This window comes from Astatotilapia calliptera, chromosome 16 (assembly GCF_964374335.1).
Source record: "Astatotilapia calliptera chromosome 16, fAstCal68.1, whole genome shotgun sequence".
NCBI classification, from domain to species: Eukaryota; Metazoa; Chordata; class Actinopteri; order Cichliformes; family Cichlidae; genus Astatotilapia; species Astatotilapia calliptera.
The window spans coordinates 25,691,370-25,712,875 of NC_137437.1; the positions used below are offsets into that span (position 1 = coordinate 25,691,370).

At 38.8% G+C, this 21,506-nt stretch overlaps 1 protein-coding gene across 4 annotated transcripts in view; it reads left to right on the forward strand.

Moving 5' to 3' along the window:
- epha3 (eph receptor A3) overlaps positions 1–21,506 on the forward strand; it is an 89,214-nt gene that overhangs the window by 57,170 nt on the left and 10,538 nt on the right. For 3 of the 4 annotated variants that reach the window (XM_080291169.1, XM_080291168.1, XM_026145863.2), the window contains exons 6-13: positions 3,328–3,452; positions 8,203–8,365; positions 9,038–9,143; positions 9,883–9,947; positions 11,123–11,248; positions 14,282–14,467; positions 17,875–17,936; positions 19,972–20,181. In XM_080291169.1, coding sequence (XP_080147295.1) covers positions 3,328–3,452; positions 8,203–8,365; positions 9,038–9,143; positions 9,883–9,947; positions 11,123–11,248; positions 14,282–14,467; positions 17,875–17,936; positions 19,972–20,181 — 1,043 coding nt within the window. The remainder of the gene's footprint in view (positions 1–3,327; positions 3,453–8,202; positions 8,366–9,037; positions 9,144–9,882; positions 9,948–11,122; positions 11,249–14,281; positions 14,468–17,874; positions 17,937–19,971; positions 20,182–21,506) is intronic. The other variant, XM_026145864.2, reaches the window with a different exon arrangement.

Consider the following 21,506-nt stretch of genomic DNA (forward strand, 5'->3'; position numbering starts at 1 on the left):
ACTCCCATCAATCTTTTTATACAAATATCTCTCCACACATCCAGTTCTTACAAGAAAAAGACGGCAAAGGAAAGCAGTGCCGTGAAATTCCAAGGGTAAAATAAATCTAGCTGCAGCAGAAAGTGCCAAACCTCAGAAATCCATGACTCTAGCAAGGAATGTGCAAAGGTCCCAGTCTAGTTCATCAGCTTATTTTCTTCTTTTTGCCATTCCTTCAGTGTTCCCCTACACATTTTGCCTTTGTGTTTGGAAGCTCAGCATTTTTTTCTCAAGCAGTGTGGTTCCCTACATCCCCCCCACCGCCCTACCGACCTCCTTTACTTCTACCTGTCATGTCCCAAACCAACCCCACACCCAGTTTTTCTGTGTTCCTCTATTTTTCTGTATGGCTCTTCTTCTAAACCTTGAAGGTTGATTTAGCACCTGGAAGGGTGTTTTTTTTTTTTTTTACAGACCAGACAGATGCGAATTTCTCTCATAAGCTGTCATACAGCAAGGTCAGACTCCATCACATCGATGATGATAGGCAGATGGCAAGAGCAATGAATTTAAACAGAGTCAGAGTAGAGATGCCTTCAAGCAAAATGCAATGAAACCTTTAGTACTTCAAGTCTTTTGCTTGTTTTAAAAGTTACATGCAAATGTCGAGTCTTGGTGCCTCTGCTTGATGAATGAAAGAGACGCTTTCTCTCACAGGTTACAGGGTGTACTGATTATTCTTAGTATCAGTATCAGTAATGTAGTCCCCTTGGAATTCACATGCCTGTAAATCAGGAAAGCTGTGTGGAGAAAAATGAAAATCAAGTAATGTAAAATGTTAAATATTATAACAACAGATCCAAAATTGTAAAAACAGCCTCACACCTGTGGGTACGCTAAACGGGAAATACCATGAGGGTTGGATTGTATTGGATAACTGATTCAGATCTTGCTACTTGCAGCAGTCTTTGTGAAATGTCGTGTTGGGCTGACTTGGTGACAGGCTGATTTTCTTGTGATAGAAAACATGCATGTACTACAGCATGTAGTTTAAGGTTCAGAGAGTTCCAAGAGGGAGACTCAAAAGAGGCACTGCATAGAGTAAACAGTGTACTTATGGAAACTAGACACACAAATACAAATGCAGGAGCTTTGATATATATAAACCACATACCATATAAAGAGTCTGCTGTGTGTGTGCCTTTTAAGTGACAAAATAGGGATAAGCGTTAAATGTAGATTTTAAGTGTCTTTCTGGGTGCTCGTATGTTTAAGTGCACATGCATCAAAAGTTCAGATTAAAGCAAAATTAAAAATATACAAATTTGGACAAAAAAATAAAAAAATAAGCACATTTTTAGTAAGCATTATATTGTAAGTGTGTGGTTAGTTAGTAGGATTATCTCTGCAATCTGAATATATATTAGATTTGAAGAGGGCTTATCAACACTAAGAGATCTGTGTGTGCACAGAATATCAAAAGCCATCTTAGTGTCTAAGTGATAATCAGATGAAATGAAACTCATCTTTACTTACCATTTATCAGTGTGCTCACATAGATGCAAGCAGATTTACACACCGAGAAGGACAACATACACACCTCAGTACTACACCCTCTGTCCCGGCTATTCACACTTACAATCCCCTCTCTCTTTAACAAATATCTCAGCCTGCAGCTGCACACTCTCCATCAGCCCTCAGAGTTTACAAGGATTAAGTATGTCAGTGCACTTGCCCCACCCGTCTATATGCTTTCCCTCGAATAAACACACATACTTACACACCAGCACACACGTATAGATGCCAAAGCTGTTAAAAGCTGGATTAAGTGTTTCCCTGGAAGGAGCAGTGTGTCCTGGTTGTGCTGTCAAGGTGCTGTCAGACAGTTCTCCTCCTCTCGCCTCCTTTGCCCTCCACTTATTTCATAACTATGCTAAGAACAGAGTAACTGTGATTCAGATGCAGAGTAATATCTAGTTGCATATCTCTAGTGATATGATAATATGGTTGGTGATGATAGCTGTTAAACAATGAGAAAGTAAAGGCAAAGTTGTATATTTTCTCTCATTTGGGCAATGATTTTTGCCATTGAATAGCATCTTGTTTAATTTAGTTTCCAATAATAATTACTTCTAACTGTGTGCCAGTGTTGTAGAGGTCACTGTTTCAACATCTGCAGCATGGCCCTCAAATTACGAGTGAATGACAAAGAAGGACAGTTTTTAACACCAGTACAGGCCTGGTATACTGTATCAGTTATGCCTCAGACAAAAAACAGAGTGACAGCAAATTAAGTGCTTAGCAGTAGACATGCCGAGGAAGATAGAAAGGGAAGCAAGGCAAAGGAAACAGAGGAGTAGAGGAACTTGAAGCTGCCTCTAAGCAACCCAGACACAGTAAATCATTACCACCATAAACCACAGAGCCAATAAAAAGCACAGCCTCACCCCACTATCAGAAGCAGAGGGAGAGGAGAAGAGGAGGAGCAGGGGGTATAGAAACAGATTCTCCCCATCTGGATTCATTACAGGAGAAAAAATAACTTCCCGCGGAATACACACGAGTAAATGTACACACACACTCAGACGCATTCTGCAGCCATATAATCACAATCAAGAAAGGCTTGAACATTTCAAAGACAAACATGTTTTTTCCTGTGGTCTAATAAAATTAAAAGTCGATGCCTCAGATGCCGAGCTGGCCCTGGAGCTGCCTGGCAATTAGAGAGCAGTAAAAAAGGGAAATGAGAAAGGGAGTGAGGAGAGAGACACAGAACGAGAGAGGGGTGCGAGTCTTGATAGAAGGAGAGATGTGCTGAATTACTAGATTGGGACCATGTGAACTCCCTGAGGCAAAGCGGTGCATGGGCAAAGGATTGGCGAGGAAGATTGGCGAGAGAGAAAGCGACTAACCAAAATGGATGAGGACAGCAGAGAGGAAATTGTTTATAGTGTTTTAAATATAAGTGATGGAGGACAAACTACTATACTCTGATCAGAAATAGCAGAAATGATCGTGCTTTTGCTTGTTTTTGGTACACATGTAAATCTTACTGGTCCTAATCTTTACTTAAAACGACAAATATCGATACACATTTTGATAAATTTAAAACCAGTAGAAAATTCCGATATGTTGATCCAGTGCAGTTTCTTGTACATCACTTCACACGGTCTTGTTCCACTCACAACCCTGGGCCTTTGCTTTAGAATGCCACCCAACCAAGCAGCAAACTGAATTAGGCTAACAGGAACTATAGACAATTGCCAGGATTCAACACTGTGGACTGAACTTCCACTGAACCTTACACTAACGGAACTCACTCTCTGACTGTCTATGTCTCCTGCCCAGCTCCCTCTCCAGTAGCAGTGATCAAAAAGGAGAAGACAACTCGAAGCAGTGTCTCCCTGTCCTGGCAGGAGCCAGAAAGACCCAACGGTATCATCCTTGACTATGAGATCAAATACTACGAAAAGGTTGGTTCAGTATATATCACTGTTAAAGTTTTCCTTGTGTGCATTTGCATCATAAAATGTGCCTCTCTAAGAGAAAAAATATCTAACCCTAACTCATTTGGGGGAGTACACCTAAGATGGGAAGATTGTAAGCATTCTCTAAACGTCTGGTAAGAATGATGCTAAATTCAGAAGATAAACGCACATGGCATAGTAATTCGTGAGCCGCTTGTGAATAGATTCTAGTATTTTATTATTTCAATCCAGCTGTGTCTCCAATTTAGGCATCAAAGAGAAATAAATACCCTGAAAACTGGTCACTTGAATTTCCTGAAAATATTTCTCACCAGGGGAATAGACTGAAAAGGTTTACTTACATTTCCACCTTTTTAGGTCCATGTAGTATATCCATCAGTCTTTCTCTAACATTTGGAAGCACATCCTGGACTTATTCTCTGGCCTAGTAGACTGAATTTCTGTGAAAATAATAAAATTTAACTCAACTCTAACCCTTCTAGTCTTTGTAAATGTTATTCGAACTAATGCGAGTTGTAGTTTTGGGTTTTCAGGTACAATTTAAGTTAATATAAATTAAAATGAAATGTAAATGTAGTTGTCGTTATGTTGTGCATAATGTTTTATTTTTACAATAAAAGAAATCTCTTCATCAGAAGACCTCCCTTTCCACCATGTTTTCTTTTTCATGTGACAATTTTTACATTCTTCCTTTCTTTTTGCTTCTCTTCTCTTTCTATCTATCCTTCCATCTCTCATGCTGCCCTCCTCTCTAGTCCACTCCTTAATGGAGACAAGTTTTATGGCAGACAGTAAATGCATCTGTGGGGTCCCTCATTCTTCTGTGAGGGAAATTAGTGCAGAACGAATTACACTGGCTTTCAGCACCAATGCTGGGCTATGGCTGACATTTGATGGTGAAATTAGCCGTGGATGCAAGTTTAATCACTCTGGCAGATTCAGTGTGTGTGTCTGTGTGTTTGTGTGTGTATATGTGTGTGTGTGTGCCCCAAATCAGTTTGCTTGAATGCCAACAGTGGCCCCTAATCTCTTGATTAGTAGGCTGACAGAAGCTGTTTCCTCTCTAAACTCTGGTCTCTGCTCAGCCATCCCTACCTAAGATGTTAAAACAAGGCCGGAAAACAGTGAGAGGAAAAGTTAATGAGTGATGCTGGGTCAGAGCTCACTGCAGGTCTTATTCTCAGCTGTGGTTTTCCAATTGCACACACATGCTCACTTATCACCAATGCACGCTCGTTCAAAAAGGACAGGAAAAATATGAGGGTGGAGCTAAAGTAAAGCATTTTGTAATAAAGCCTTCTGGGTATTTTGCTTGGTAACCGCATTATCTTTCAGGAAGTGCTGGAGACACAAACACGCATACCCACAAAGCAAGTTCCCATAGGATTCTCCTCACTAGACATACATACCCAGGGATTTTAAACCCCTGACAAAAGGCTCTTCCACGCAGAAGAGCAAACTTGGAGAATCATGGTAGATCCCAAGACGAATGCCAGACAGAGGCCTCTTCTTGTTGTAGGCACAGGGACACTGAGGGCAACTAGCATGCCAAGGATAAAGGCCACAGAAGGAGAAACACTGGAACACGAATTCCCCACACCAAGACCACACCATGACTCACTTATGAGACAGAAAGAGGCTTTTAGAGACACATGCACAGACACACAGATATAATTGCACATAGACATAAACAGGATGGTGAAACAGAACACAAAAACAGACTAAGATTAAAGAGATTAAAAGAGAGAGCTTTTACCAAGGAAGTGATGTTCAGGTTTACATCAACAGCCAGACTTTTTTTTCTTTTTTTTGCTGTGGTTTCCTTTCTGGATTTAAACAAGTTTAAAACAGACATTTGCAGTGAGAAGAATTCAGTAATCCAGTAGAAATTTACCAGCGACTCCAGCCTAGCATCTGTCACTGTAGAAACTGCAGTCATATCAAAAAATGCCGAGCATATAGTGCATAGAGTAATGGATCCTCAGTGGACCAACATTTTTTGGGGGGGTTAAGCCACTGAAACCAGAAAGGAAAGTTATAAAATTACAGCCTTGTTGTTTTTGTTGGGTGATAAAATCAAATACTGTTTTATATAAACACTTCATAGTTTAATTTTGGACCATAACATATTTCACTGGTAAAATTTAAAAACAGGAGTTCTCTACTGGGATGTTAATGTGAGGCAAAACAAAAATGTTATTTGTCACAAGTCATTTCATCTCATATTGTGGGCTACCGCTCTAAATCCTGTGATTATTGGCCTTCCTAATGCACCAAATTGCAACGTATTTTCTGCTAACTGATAAAAATGTGTATTTTCCAGACATCTGTGTAAACTTAATAGACCACGTTACTTCAAGATAAAACCACGTGAAGCTAAGGCACTAAGTATAGTGTTAGCGGCTTGATTAAAAATAATCATATTCCTTTGATATCCAGTATTCAACAGATGTGAAATTTTATATATAACATAAGTGAAAAAAAGCACTGGATACAAAAAAGTGTTTTATTGCAGAATGGCAGGAATAATAATAAAAAGAGAGATACTTTTTTTTAATCCCAAAAGTTGAGGTTAGCAGCAGCCAAAACCTAACAAAAACAAACCAAATAAAACCCAGAGCTGTAAAAAACATCGCAAATATTGTGTCAACATAGAACTGTTCTGAAAAGTAAAAAAAAAAAAAACATTAAAGAGAGGCCTCAATAAATCACTATACATTGAGGAGCTTAAATCTAAAATGAATACTACCTGGGAAGGGTTATACCAGACAAACAAGCCAACTCATTATAATTAAATGAACCACAGCTAACCAGTTTTCTACCTCTGGCTTTGCTCACTTTGCTCTCGCTAGCACACTTGTAAAACTGATGGGTCAGAATGTCTGAATTGCAGGGGCTGCACATTTTATGTCCCATATTTGGGGATGGGGAGGTTTTGTAATAATCTTGGGAATTTCCAACTAGAAGGCTTCCCAGAAGAAGAGAGGTGTTTCATCTTTTGGAAATCCCATGGTAGCTCCATGCTCTCCGTGTCCGTTAAACAAGCTAAAGGGCAGACCGATAAGACAGTTCCTAGTGCACTTTGTGGAAATCGAATTTGTGCGAATACACTTTGCTAATTATTTTTGCGTGTTTTATCACTATAATCTAAAGAGCCGAGAGCCGAGAGAGAACTCCAGATAAAATTAATTTAGGCTGTTTATTTAGTCTTAGACAAAAGGGATTTTTACTAAAACAATTCACAAGACTTCTGCTGTACATCACCCATCTTAGGATCTGTATGTTTTTTTGCCTCTGTGTCTTGTGTGTGTGTGTTTAAGCTATAATTTACTGCAGCTTTGTTTATGTTATCAAAGCACAATTCAGCACTGAGACCATATTAAATCCTTACAGCGTTCTGGTGTTCAACACACAAAAAGTACATGGAGGCTCATGCACACATACACACACACACACACACACATCTATCTATCTATCTATCTATCTCTATCTATCTATCTATCTATCTATCTATCTATCTATCTATCTATCTATCTATCTATCTATCTATCTATCTATCTATCTATCTATCTATCTATCTATCTATCTATATATATATATATATATATATATATATATATATATATATATATATATATATATATATATATATATATATACACACACACACAAAGATACTTGTGCCACACCTGTGTATGATTTTCAGGGGATGACATGCTGTCCTGAACAATGACAAGCTGTAAGAGATTTATAGCTGTGATGAAGGGTTGTTCCAGTGCAGGTCTGGTGTATCAGTTACTGCCTCACACACATGCCCGTTTTAAAAAGCTTTGTGCACCATAAAACTCTGATCTAGTCCATTAATAAGCATTAAGTTTCTTTGGGGGACTGAATTTTTACATGCCAGGGTCTTTGAAAAAAGAGAATATGACAGTGTCAGGAATTTTATAACATTGGCTACATTGCAAAACATGTAGCTCATTTTTAGGATTGCTGAAGTCATCCCTAATAGGTTGTCATTAATATTAACAAGTGGCCTTGTGCGGTTTTCCTCTTAATCCAAAGTTTGTTTTATACCAGAACTGGGTCAGCAATAATGTGCCTGCAGTCCTCTGTGGGCATGGACAAATCTAGCAAATTTTACTCAGGACAGTTGAAGGCTATAAAATACAGAACTGTGTGCACGTGTATTCTATTATACAATGAGATCTTGTTTTGTACCTCTGTAAGATGTACTCAGTGTTAATTAATTTCATAGAGTGCTACTTTCCACCATCCCACTTTTTCTCTGCCCTCTCTTTTCTTTCAGTTTGTTTTTTTTTTTCTCTCTTTTTTCTTTTCCTTCCACATCTGGAAACAATGTGTTGAATACAGACCTGGTGTGTAAATCCTCTTGTTGTTTTATCAGTGGAGATCAGTAGGAGAGAAGTCATAAAACGTAAGGGGAAAATTTATCAGATTTGCAAGAATGCTATCAAACTGTCTGGGATGTTTACGCATTTGCATCAGTACAAAAAGAGAGATACATGATTATACTATGGAAAACTTTATGTCTATATATATATATATATATATATATATATATATGTACACACATTGTATTCATTATTAGTTTACACTACTGCGTCTATAAATTACATAGTACTAAATCAGTATGTTAAATAAATATTTAATTCCTCAAAACGATTTGATTTCTCATCTGTCATCCTGTTTCTTTTTTCTCTTTTTTCTACAGGAGGAGCAGGAGACCAGCTACACAATCCTCCGTGCTCGAGGTTGTAATGTGACCCTGAATGGTTTGAAGCCCAACACTGCCTACTTACTTCAAATCAGAGCCCGTACCGCAGCAGGATATGGAGCCAGCAGCCCCACTTTCCAGTTCGAGACCAGCCCTGACTGTAAGCTCAGTAGAGATTAAAATGAAATTAAATTATATGATAGTCCATTAGCCTTTTACATACAATTTTTTATTTTGAATTGTGGGGTTATGAAACCTCTCTGGCAGGATGTGTGCATGTTAATTTTTTTTGTTGGAAGACCTTATGTCCGGTTGTGTAGCAGCTGTTTCAAACATGTTCGCTGACAAGAACAATTTTCTTTCCTTTCTTGCTGTTGGTGAAATTTAGATATTCATGCAGTAACTTTGGCAGAATTTCAGAAGTGAATTCAACCATCACATTTTTTATTGCAGCAAACATGCAAGTGCTTTGGGGAAAATGTGAAAATACTGCCCAAGATTTTTGCTTTACTTTGTGTCTGTTACACGCCTAAGTTGTTTCATTTAGCTGTTACTGTTCCATGGGATAAAAGCTGTGAAAGCACATTATTGTTTATATCAATTTTGCTGCCAAATATGTGTAAGTGTCTCTAGAGTGAGCTGAATCACCTTTACCTGCTCTTGTGGGAACTAAATACAATATCTTATTGAATCAAAGGTATATTTATTCTTGATGTGCATGCAGTACGTTGGAATAGGACTAGCAGGTAATTGAAGTTTGTATTGTGATGTGCTGTAATGTTAACAAAACAAAGTTAGCACTGCTTATTACTTGTTTCTTTCTGTCTTTCAGCAGCCTTCTCTATCTCAAGTGAAAGCAGCCAGGTTGTTTTGATTGCCATTTCTTCTGCCGTAGCCATCATCCTGCTCACTGTGCTTCTCTACGTCCTGATTAGCAGGTCTGTCCACCAATCACTTGCCTGGATTCTCGCCTTGAGCATTGTCTCCTTTAGTCACACCATCTGTACTCTCTCCTTTCAGTTGATTCTGTGTGCACTTTTCCAAAATGTACTTTCAAAAGCTTAGAAGAAACAAGTTAAATGATGTGCCATAAAAGAGGGCAAATTAAAAAACACCAGTTAATAACCAAAGGAACTTTTACCGCTGTGGTTTACAAGGTGTTTTAACCTTGTTGATGATTCCTTGTAATTGTAATGCTATCATTATTCATTAAATATTTGAGAACGTGTTCTAAATTTGTTCAAAGAAGTTCTTTTTAGAACAGCTTCGTCAGCTTTCTCAGGAAGTACACATTCTGATAGCCTGTATGGTCCTTTAAAGTCCAGATCTATACACACTTCAGCTGAAGTTGCTCTTGGCTTAGTTGCCACTCAATCAAAAAACATGAGCATCTTCAATAAATGGAATCTTTTCAGTGCGTTCATGCACAACACGGGCGTTTGAATGCCAATGTGAGCGCGGCTGAAGTTGGTGGTCAGCAGGTTTCAGGAAAGAGTATAAATCCACATCACATTATAAGACTTACTGATACTCTTTTGGGTTATAAGAGCCAGAAGTATATACACACAGACATAAGTATGCACACATGGATCTTGGTAGCGTTTGGGCTGGGCTTGTGGGCGAATTTTTATTGAAGATGTGGCACTACTTCTGGTCTTTCTCTGTTTGCATTGGCAGGTTTTGTTGCCGGAGCAAATCCAAACATCCTGATGAAAAAAGACTGCATTTTGGCAATGGACACTGTAAGTACTGGACTTTGTTTATCTGAGAATTGGCTCTGTCTCTCCTTGCCGTACTTTACTAGTCACTGAATACAGATAGAACTAGCTAGTTACATAAAAGATAATTTGAGGGATGTTATTTGAATATGCATGTCCTTCTGAGAATCTTTTGACCAATAGCGGTTGTTTTAGAGTAGATATGTCAAAGCTTGAAGTGGATTTCCCCTTTAAGTTTAGATATATCTTTGTTTTTTCATACGAGAAGACAATAATCAAACAAGACCATGTTATGACCATGTTTTTGGCCCATTTAGAAACAAGTACTTGAGGCTTCATTTAAAAGGAGAACAAAATAACACCGTTTTCCAAACCAGCCAAGTGAAGTGGCTAAATCTGCGCTTTAGTTTCTACTTTCCAAATAAAAAAGTTTCTTGATATTACTTCTACTATTAGAGTCAGTACTAAATAAATAGTAATTTAATTTTCTTTTCATGCTACTTCCTCATCCCTTTATTCCTTGTTTCTTCTCTCTTTCTGTCTTTACGAGATGTTATTTATTTGAAATAGTCCTACCTTTAAATTTGACCTAGGCTTCTAGAATTCCTCAGGGTACTGCCCACTGCTTCATGAGTAGTTTGGATGGGTCAAACCCAGAGCATAAATTTTAACACACAGGGACTACTAAAATACAGCTGTGTTACATATCTTCCCTTTGTTTTCAAGTTTATCATAAAATGAAACATATCTCTGAAACATAGTGTTTCTTAAACTTGATGTGTTATGAAGGGTATAATTCCTCTTTTTGTTATTGTTCCTCCATCAAATCTCAATAAGAGAGACTCTCTGGGGAAAGAGAAAAGAGGGAATTGTAAAAAAAACTCTTTCCATTAAAACAGCTAAAAGTGTCTTCATATCCATTTGATAAGTGACTGTTGCTTTAATGCATAATATATTAAGTGAGAAAATCTCAGCCCTGCCTGCTCCTTGAGGGAAATTCTTCACTAAAATTCAATCATTGAAATACTCAGGACTATATCGTCTTCATGGTTTTGGTTTCATTGTGCAGGGTTAGTTGGATCTTTTGCCACCCTGTGTGTTTCCTAGACTCCTCTGAAAGTGCAATATTACTGTAAGCTGTGCTATTTTGGAGTTTTTAACTAGTTGGTAACCAATGCAACTTTCCTGTGCTGCTGCAGTGCGTCTGCCAGGGATCAGAACCTATGTGGACCCCCACACATATGAGGACCCGAGCCAGGCTGTGCACGAATTTGCCAAGGAACTGGATGCCTCCTGCATTGCCATAGATAAAGTGGTGGGAGCAGGTGAGAATAGGCAAAGGAAAGTGTATGGCCAGATGCTGCTGCTTGTATAGATTCCATATAGGTTTGGCAACTTTGCAAAAAATTCATGTCATTTCTAATATTTTCAAAACAATAATCAAAATGAGCTTGGTGGGATACATAAAAAAAGGGAAATCAAAAAAGACTTTTCCCACTTTCGTATCAGTTACTTCCTTTTACTTTTGCACTCTTTCATGCTCTATTTAAATGACAAAGACAAACCAAGTGCACAACCACTTTAAGGAAAATGGAGTATATACAGAGCTCCTATACATCTATATTTTCATAGCAGTGAGCTAGTTATCTATGCGTCATGCTGCACAGCCGGGAATGAGAAAGCATTCTGTGCCCCAGCTTGATGTCTCTTCTTTCCAGCCCTCACCTAGGATGGAGGGAAAGGTGGTGAAATGAGAAAACCTTCAGTTGGTTCATGTCTCCTTTAACCCTTTCTTTCCTTCCTTTATTTTTCTTTCCATTTTCCGTAGCTTATGCTCAAGTTCGTAACTCCCGATGTACAGTAATTGCAATAGTAATTGAAGCCTTGTCTCCTCTTTTCCTCTCCACTCATGTACTCCCTGATAACTTGAGCAGGAGTGCAGACGGGAGGGTAATGCATTATGATTCATGTCGAGTGCAGTCAGAATAGATGGAGACTAAAGCACACAGCACATAACAGCAGACTGGTCTCCAGAGTCCCACCGGCCCTTCACACTGTAAAACTGTCAGGACAGCCTGAGAGTCTATTACCTGAGTATACACTGGACTCACACTCTGCAGTGCTAACCACAATATATTTTTCATACATAGCAGACACAAAGCACAATGATTTTCACAGGGCTGCAATGGTACATAGGAGATAACTGTTTATATATTAAAACCACATATAAAAAACAAAATCAGCTGTTCTCTTTTAATATAATAAAAAATGTGGTACACATTTGTCCACAGTTCACTGTGGCTGTCATTTTGATTTTACACAAGCATGAACTTCTTCAAATCTGCATGACCATTTGCAAGAAATGCACACAAACTAATGTCCATACTTCATTTAATATTATTAAATACATGCAATTTGATGTTTGAGGCATGAAAAGTGAAACAGCAGTGAAACATAATCTATCGAAAATGCAAATAGATGAAGAGTAGCTCCAATTTATCATCATTCTAAACCAGTATTAGCTGACTAATACCTTAACCCATAGTCGATTTACAGCAGAAAAGTCTATACTGTACTATACATTTTTAATGTGTACAGTGCACAGCTGATTCAAAGTGTATTTATTTTAGTGTTCTTCCATAGTAACACAAAGAAGGGAGAGTGCAACTTTGAGAACAAGTTCTGGACAATATAAATAAAATGACAAGTTGACAGGGTGATTACTTTTGAAAAGCAACTTAGTAGTTCAGAGCAGTTTAATTTTAGAAAGATGGACAGAAAATCCCTGAAAGATTTTCAGATAAAAGCCAGAAACCTTATATGAGAAAACCATAAATTTACAGATCCAAATGTGAGATGAGAGGAGAAGAAAGGGGACTTTGGCCTGCTCTTGCTAATCTATTTTAACTTCATAAAATGTGAACCGAACACCAGAGGTGAACATTAAAGCTCCAGCCATGATGTAAACATTTTTGTCCGTCAGCTTCAATGCACCCTGCCACCCATCTGTGTGATTTTTATAAAGCCACATAAGCACTCTGAACAATATACAACATACCTTCTCTTTCTCCATTCCTGCCTCAACTCCATCTGTCTTCATTAAACACGTTAAAGGGACTTTGATCCTCTTGCCAATCGGTGATTGTGTGTTAAAAGACATGAAACACATGCTCCACTCTGCTTACATGGGTTAGACTTTAACATCAAAGTGAGATACCTAGCTCTACTCATAACAGGAAAGGAACGAGTGTCCCTAATCAAGCCTTATTAGACGAAGATCTTCTTTCTCTGAGTGACCACATAAAAAGGTGCCTTGGCTTGACTTGCCTGTCCACTGCTCAGGACAAGAGGTGCAAAGCAGAGAAGGAAAGAACAGGGATGGTCTGGGTATTTAGACAGGTTATAATTATTCAGGCTTAAGTCCTTCCAGATGCCATTGCTTCAAGTCCAGGATTTGACCCATGCTCTCTGATCCAGAGCAGCTATGGGACATGATTGTACTGGATGAAGAGTGAGATCTGCATATCTTAGTTCTGACATCACCATTCTTGAGCACACTCAGCATGCATGTACGTTCTGTTCAAACACCTACATTCAGTACACACACACACATATATATATACACACACATATACACACACCCCTCATCTTCTGCAGTCCAGCCAAAACTCTGTCTCCAGGACTGCCTTTGAAGTGGCCAGCATACCTACAAAACTTACAGTACCTTCTGGATAGCTCCCCATTGCATGCACATACTTACAAGTAGTAACTGAAATTCATGCATCCCCTCACCAGCGAAGAATGCTAATTGAGCTCTCCCCGAGTGGATGTTAAGTAATTTTGTGTTTTAATTCGACATATAAATGAAGCTGAAAAGTTGTATTGGTGTCTATTCACTTTGTTATTTTGGCTATGGGTACACGCTATGCATTAATCAGGAAATGCTGTTTTTTGTCCAACATCAACCAAAGCATTTCCTGATTAATTGGAGTTAAGTTATTACAGATGGAAATTTTAAGATCCTTCATGATCTGCAGCTTTGTCTGAATGAATCACTGACAGGCAGCTGTAAAAATCACATGTTGTAACACCTTAAAACACATCTGAACCCCTGTTGTACATCAGAGCAGTCAGGATTTTCTGACTCATGCTATGCTAGATGCTGGGCTCTCAGTTGTGAAGCTGACCTAGCCGTAGGTTTAAGGAGTATCAGCATGCAACCTGTCTTTGTGGTTTTACTGCTGATCATGTACTCTGGTACAAGAGAGCTAGTTAAGTTAGCCATATTCACTCCAAAATGCTTTTCATGGCAATGTCATAGACATCATACATAAAACTTGCCTTTATTTTATCTTTAGGTGAATTTGGAGAAGTCTGCAGTGGTCGCCTGAAGTTGCCCAGCAAAAAGGAGATCTGCGTGGCCATCAAAACTCTCAAAGGTGGATATACAGACAAACAGAGGCGGGACTTCCTTTCTGAGGCATCAATCATGGGACAGTTTGACCACCCTAACATCATCAGGCTGGAGGGGGTGGTAACACGCAGTAAGTTCCACGACAAACTGAAGAGAATTGAATTACCAGGTGCTATTTTGATAATTATATGTTACTCTGGTTCTTGGAGAATATTAATCTATGAAGCACTTACTTTTTCAGAAGCATGATGTTTCAGAGAACACAACAATTTTTAGTCACATTCCATAAGAGAGCAGGCTTCTCCTGAGAGTCTTTTTACCGATTCCGGATTTGCAGTTGTCTTTGACAAATGGCTCTAAAGTGGCCGACACTTCTGTGAAAGAGCAAAGGAGTTTTATTGAGTTGCCGTGGTGTAAATCTCTGCAGATCAATGTGCTCTGATCAAAGCCTGTGTCCAAAGCAGGCATAAATCCATAAATCCATATCTCTGACTAGCTTCCCTCTGGGCCTCTTTATAAGACTATCATTAGCACACAGAAGGCCTCTTTAAAATGGAATGACTGCAGAAAAGGGAAATAATGAGTCTGAACTTTGTCGCAAAGAAACAGTCCTGGCCTCTATATTTCCCTGCGGCACTTGGCTTGTTAAGTAGTTCTGCCAGTATTGTTATTCTAAAGAGTAGAATAAAATACCAAGTGAACTTGCCTTCTCTTTATTATTCTGGATTTTAGGTTCTTCTGTTCCGTCTCATTTGTTCTTTGCTTCCTCGTCTCCACCTTGTCTTACATCAACTTGTTTTACCTGCTTCCCTAACTTATCTTCTTAGCAACTTACTGCCGTGACTTGTAATCAAAAACAGCCCAGTCTTACAATGTAATGTAATTTCCAAACAGCAATGAACTGGGCATGTAAACCATATTGTTCTGATTATGCTTCATCTCTACAAAGAAAGAAGGAAAAAAAGAAAAAAGAAGGGAAGGAAAGGAGGGAGGGAAGGAATGAAGGATGGAAGGAAAGTAGAAAAAAGAAAGGAGGGATGGAACGCCAAAAGAAACAAAGGAAACAAGGAAAGAATGATAGAAGGCAGGAAACAGGAGGGAAGGAAAGAAGCAAAAAAGAAGTTAAGAAAGGAACAAGAGAAGGAACAAAGGGAGAAAGAAAGTAATGACAGTAGAATCAAATAAATAAATAAACAAACAATAGAAAGGATGGAAGGAAGGGAGGAAGGATGGAAAAATTGAAAAACACAAAGAAATAACACAAAGGAAGCAGGAAGGAAGGAGGGATGAAGGACAAAACAATAGAAGGAAGACAGAACAACACCAGTTAATATCTTATAACATATCATTTTGAGTCAACAGTGGCACAAATTATGCTACTAAACTGTCACTTGTGCAGTTTTTGTAGGAGAAACTTGTTAAACATGCTAATACGCATGTATTTGTAAAATAATGTCAGTAAATAAGGTCAAATAATAGAAAACAGTAACCAGAACAACAGAAGCTAATCATACTCCTTCATCCAGTTTTGTCTCTTTTAGAATAATTTTTCAGTTAGAACGTACGGCATGGTTCTGCACTGTACTGATGAATGAAATCAGTCCACTCTGAAAGTGAAAGTCTGTGTGTGTGTGTGCATGTGTGTGATCCCTCATCACACATTGTTTGCCTAATACATCTTAAACCACTCTTCCTGTTAATGTCCGACCTGTGAGAAATGCTGCAATAACACAAGACTGCGGTTTCATTTGCTGGTTTGAGACTAATAGGGGAGGCCCCAAATTCACTACTTCGCACATGACATTTGGAGAGATGCCCTGAGCACATGTGCATAAGTAGGAGCAGCATGAGTGCAGGGCATAGTTTTAGGAGGTCCATTTGATATGCTCCCACACACAGACACACACCTACACACACACAAACACACACACAAATGCACGCTGCTGTCGGGTGATTTATTAAGCTGCTCCTGTTAATTCTTAATAATCCTGAGACTTTCACACCCCATTTACCTTGCTGCTGCTTTTGGCTGATCCACAGGCTGCATATTTGCAGGAGCACACACACACGCGCACACATGCACACTTCTTGCTCAAGTTCATACATCCACACTTGCACACATACAAGTACACTCACACTTGGGTCCGCAGAACAAAGGGGCTTGGGGGCCTTTATCTTTGTTGCCAATGTTGAAAGTAGAGAGAAAGAGGGGAAAGGAAGGGGCGGAGGACAGGAGGGAGGACCGGGTGCGTGCATGCCTGTCTGCAACTATAAAAGCAGTTCTCTGTTAAACTGAACAATCCATCACAGCCTTTTTGGGACAGGGTGTGGGTGGAGGGTGTTGTACTGGTCCTGTGACGGTGTTTAAATGATGAGAGATTTTTGCTAAGTGAAATTGGTGCAACTTTCCTGAGACATGCTGTTCTGTGAGTTTAATCTCCCCCTTTTTTTAAAAAAAAGGTTTATTTTTATTTTGTCAACGTCACATTTTTAGCTACGCTTACTCTGGTAAGATGTAAATAAACAGAATCAGTTGAAATAGATTCAAAATCTTTCAGAGTCATTTCAAGCTGAAATTGACAACATCTGTTTTGTTTAAATGTGCTGTGATAAAGAAAATGAATTACCAGTGCAATGCAGATTCATGAAACGGCCCTTTTCTTAAAATTTCCATTGAGTTTAATAGATTTGCTTCTTTTCGCAACTAATTCCATCACCCTCTCCCTTCAGCCTGCGCGATTCCTGAAAAAAAGTCCCTTTCTTTCCAGATGTGGGGTTGGTTCACATTAATACATGCAAGAGGGATGGAGATGAGAGGGAGGGATGGGGTGATGGGGAAAGAGAGGCAGGTATGATAGAGAAAAGGTAGGTCAGGAATGAAAGAGGAGGGAGCAGGGCACATTAATCAGAATAAAAAATGGAAAAGAAGAATATGGCTGGTGGTAAGTCAAGAGTGAAGCTGAGAGAACAAAGCCATCTGGGGCACAAACAAGTCCTGACACGGATGCTGTTCATTTAACCATGGCTGATTTAAAGCTTTCTTAAAGAGTTTTTCCCCCCCCTTTCCCCCCTCTGTAATAAACTTTGTGCTGGCCACAGTCTGATCAGGTACAGATGATAGCAGGCAGCATGGATTTACAGCCAGATCTTCCACAGAAATAAAGATGTCACACTCTGACAGGTGACCTGCTGGGACCCTAAAACTATGACTAGGATCATTTCATTCTGGTGTGTGTGGGCGTGTGTGTATGTAGGCGTGCATGTGAGTGTAACTGAGAGAAAAGAGAGTACGTTCAGCCTGGTCACTCTCAGGGTCTGTGTACGTCTGTTTAATGTCGAAGTACAGCTCTTAATGTCTACTCATTATTATTTTTGCTTGTTTCAGAGAATAAATCTAAAATCAATACAATACTGGCACAAAAGAGGGTTTTCTTTCGTTGTTTTTTTTATATAAGTATTCAGGATGTTATTGCACTAAATTTTTTTAGTCCTGTTGCTGGTATGATATGGGAATTTATTGAAATCTTCCTGTTGTAGGTAAACCTGTCATGATCGTCACCGAGTACATGGAAAATGGATCTCTTGACAGCTTCTTAAGAGTGAGTAATAATTAAAAACACACTTATGAAATTTTAATGCACTGAAAACCCAAACCAGTTTTGCAATGAACGATTAATGGCTAGTTGAAAATTAAGAAACATTCAATGTCAGCTTTGTCATAGGTTCTTATTTTATAATTTATGTAAGTATTATTTATATTTTATATATGAAACGAATTAGGACAGTCAGCTAATATAGTAAGTTTTAACACTACACTATAACACATTGCACTGTATACACTATAAAGTACCTGAGATATGCTGGCTTTAGCAGATTTCTTTCAGCTGTACTCTTCTTACACCTTGTCAGCGAACAAAATATTTTGAACTGCTCTTTCAGCCAGGACTGAATGTGATTCTTGCCATGCCTCAGTCTCTTACAGAGAAATTGACCTGCCTTACTGAAATTACCCAAAGCACGGCAGCCAAGCCGCAACACTGGCATGAAAGCATGTGTACTAATGCCTGTTTTAGCCTTTTTCCACATGCGTCTGCAACACACATAGACAAATCCAGGACGTGTAGCTGTTGTCTGCCGACGTTTTGACAGAGGCCTGCACTTCATCATTGAAAATGTGTCATAAACACACAAGCACGCACACGGAAATTCATAGCTTTGCGCTTTAGCTTATGTCTGTGTTATGAATCTACAAAGCTTTGAAGTGACTAAACCAGGTGTCCTGGCCACTAATGGTTCAAAATGAAGTGGAAGGTCTGGTTGGTTTTTAGAGAAAAACATACTTATCATACACTCAGAATAAGCCATTTCATGTGAAAATAAATCTTTATCAATGTAAACAGACAAGCCATACTAGCTAAAACGAGCCTAATGAAAGCCTATTGATAGATAGTTTAGATAGATAGGTGGTGGTCAGAGGGCCCGGTGTCCGGCAGCCTCGCCTCTGTCAGTGCGCCCCAGGGCAGCTGTGGCTACATGTAGCTTGCCATCACCAGTGTGTGAATGTGTGTGTGAATGGGTGAATGGCTGAATGTAGTGTGAAGCGCTTTGGGGTCTTAGGGACTGAGTAAAGCGCTATACAAATGCAGGCCATTTACCATAGTTTTGAACGAAAAATGTAAAAGTTACTTCAAAAACTGTGACCATGCAAAATTTACATAACTTGCAGTTACTTGGAAGAGATGATTATTTAAATTGAATTTATAGAGAAGACTGGACGATTGCCTTAAACAGACAACACAGACACATAAACCATAGGATAAGAGTATTTATGCTCAAATTCTGAATGGAATGAATTTGACAATGCAGGGCAACAGAAGATACAAAGAGCAGCAAGAACAGACAAAATGAAAGCGCTATGGATAATGAGCACAAAAAAAAAATTCATATGGCTCTCCTCATGTTTCCTCAGTTTATATTTATCTCATATTCAGATAGTAGCAGCAGATCATAGAACATATATGCCTAGTTATGAACTCTTGCCAGTTTGAATCAGTGTAAACACCGCTGCTTGCCAATGCAAACAATAAAATGTGCTTTGTGTTTACATCTCACCCACTATATGTTTGACTGCTGCAACTCAACACCTGGCAAACATTTGGCTATAAAAATCCATTGGATAATGTGCCATGAAAATGCATTATATCCCTTTTTTCCACATGATATGATTTTCTGATGAATATACAGCATTCAAATATATATATGTGGATGCCAGTGTTCATATTGTCTATGTGTGTCATCACATATGTAGCATATGAAAACTGCTCCACAATAACAGCAGTGATTTATTTAAAAAAGAAATTCATTTTTATGGTCTAATCCTTATTTCCATACATTACTCTGTATTTGGCTCTGGGAATTCATAGTTGAAACGAAAGATGAGGTACATAATGTCAAAGGTGATTTTTAAAGGTTAATGAAAATCTTGTGGACAGTAATGCAGAAAAGTTTCATTTTATGCAAATACCCCAAAAGGTCAGATTCCCTTTGTGTACTATATAATGTATGTTAACGTGTAACATAAAGGGAAAAGCACGCTTTTCTTTCTATAATTATTTCTTTTATCTCCCTTTTTAGAAACATGATGCCCAGTTCACAGGAATCCAGTTGGTTGGCATGCTGCGCGGTATTGCTTCAGGCATGAAGTATCTGTCAGACATGGGTTACGTTCATAGAGACTTGGCCGCTCGAAACATTTTGGTCAACAGCAATCTGGTGTGTAAAGTGTCAGACTTTGGCTTGTCCCGGGTGCTGGAGGATGACCCGGAGGCTGCTTACACAACTAGGGTGAGTTGGAATACAAATACAAATAAAACATTTAAAGACAACACTGTTTTATATCAATTCTATATATATCCTCTCCAGCAAAAATAATCCCCCCACCAAAAAGCAACACACTCCATCCTCTTCCGGTCTTTGTTTTTGTCATCACACATACACAGATACTGTGCACCTGTTCCCCTCACATATCACAGCAAGGGTGAACGACACATAAAAAACTAGTTGTTAAAGGGCAGACATAAATCCACATATCCTAAACTGGAAGGTCATAGGGAAGACCATTAAAGCCCCATGTGCCATAAGACGATGCGTCTCATTGAGAAGAATATTGTTGGGCTTTGCCACTGTCATTTGCTTTCATGATGTATATGACAGAGGTTTTTACTTCTTAGATTGAACTTTTTTCAGATAACTCTTTGAGGTATCCTGCATAATCTGTTGGTGCAACAATGGCAGGAACTGCCTCTTGAGGCTGCTAGCTAGTAGAGAAGGCATCTACTGACCAGATCTATTGGGCTGATTACAACTTATAAAAGCCGTTTGACATGCTAATAAATTCTGAATTGGTTGCTTTTTGGTGATACACAGAAGTTGATAAAGTTCATCCTTTAGGAGGAAAAGCACCGATACTTTCAAAAAGTATCATGTCTCGCTTTTAGAGGCATAGGCACACATGCCAAGAAGACAATTTCAGACATTTACAGTGCTTCTTACGATGATGGAAAATCTGTGTTTCAACTTACCTTGGAAATCCACTTAGGATACTTCCCATAACAATGTAATAATAGCACATAGGCAATGGAAAATTAGTATTATGAGAAAGATCATAAAAATGGAATCCTACAGATGTTCTTTAGTAAGTTTGGGCAATTCAATTTTTCAGAAAGAAGTGTATGCATGTAATTAGATTTGCACACCTGTGGTGAGAGAAGCTCTAATTGCTCTGTTTGTGTCTTTGCATCTCTACATCCTGAAGAAGCATAACCTGGTATGCATTCATGTATTTTTAATGTCATTAGCCCTGTGAAATAAAGGCCCTTGATTGCTTTTTCAAACCTACCTTGAGTACCAGAACCTGGATGTTTTATGCCATTTATTGATTTATTGATTTCTTTCCACCATTTCCATTAAAGTTAAAAAACAAAAAATATTGTAAAAGCATTTTTTATTTGCCTTAGCATTAGATGCTCAAATTGAAACACACCCAGTAGGCAAATTATGATCCAGACACTGATCTTAACCGTTGGAAGTGTGTGCGTGTGTGGCCATTCTCAACTGAGGAATCTGTGGTCTTAACCGTGCGTGCAGCCTTTTAGACAGAGTATAATTTT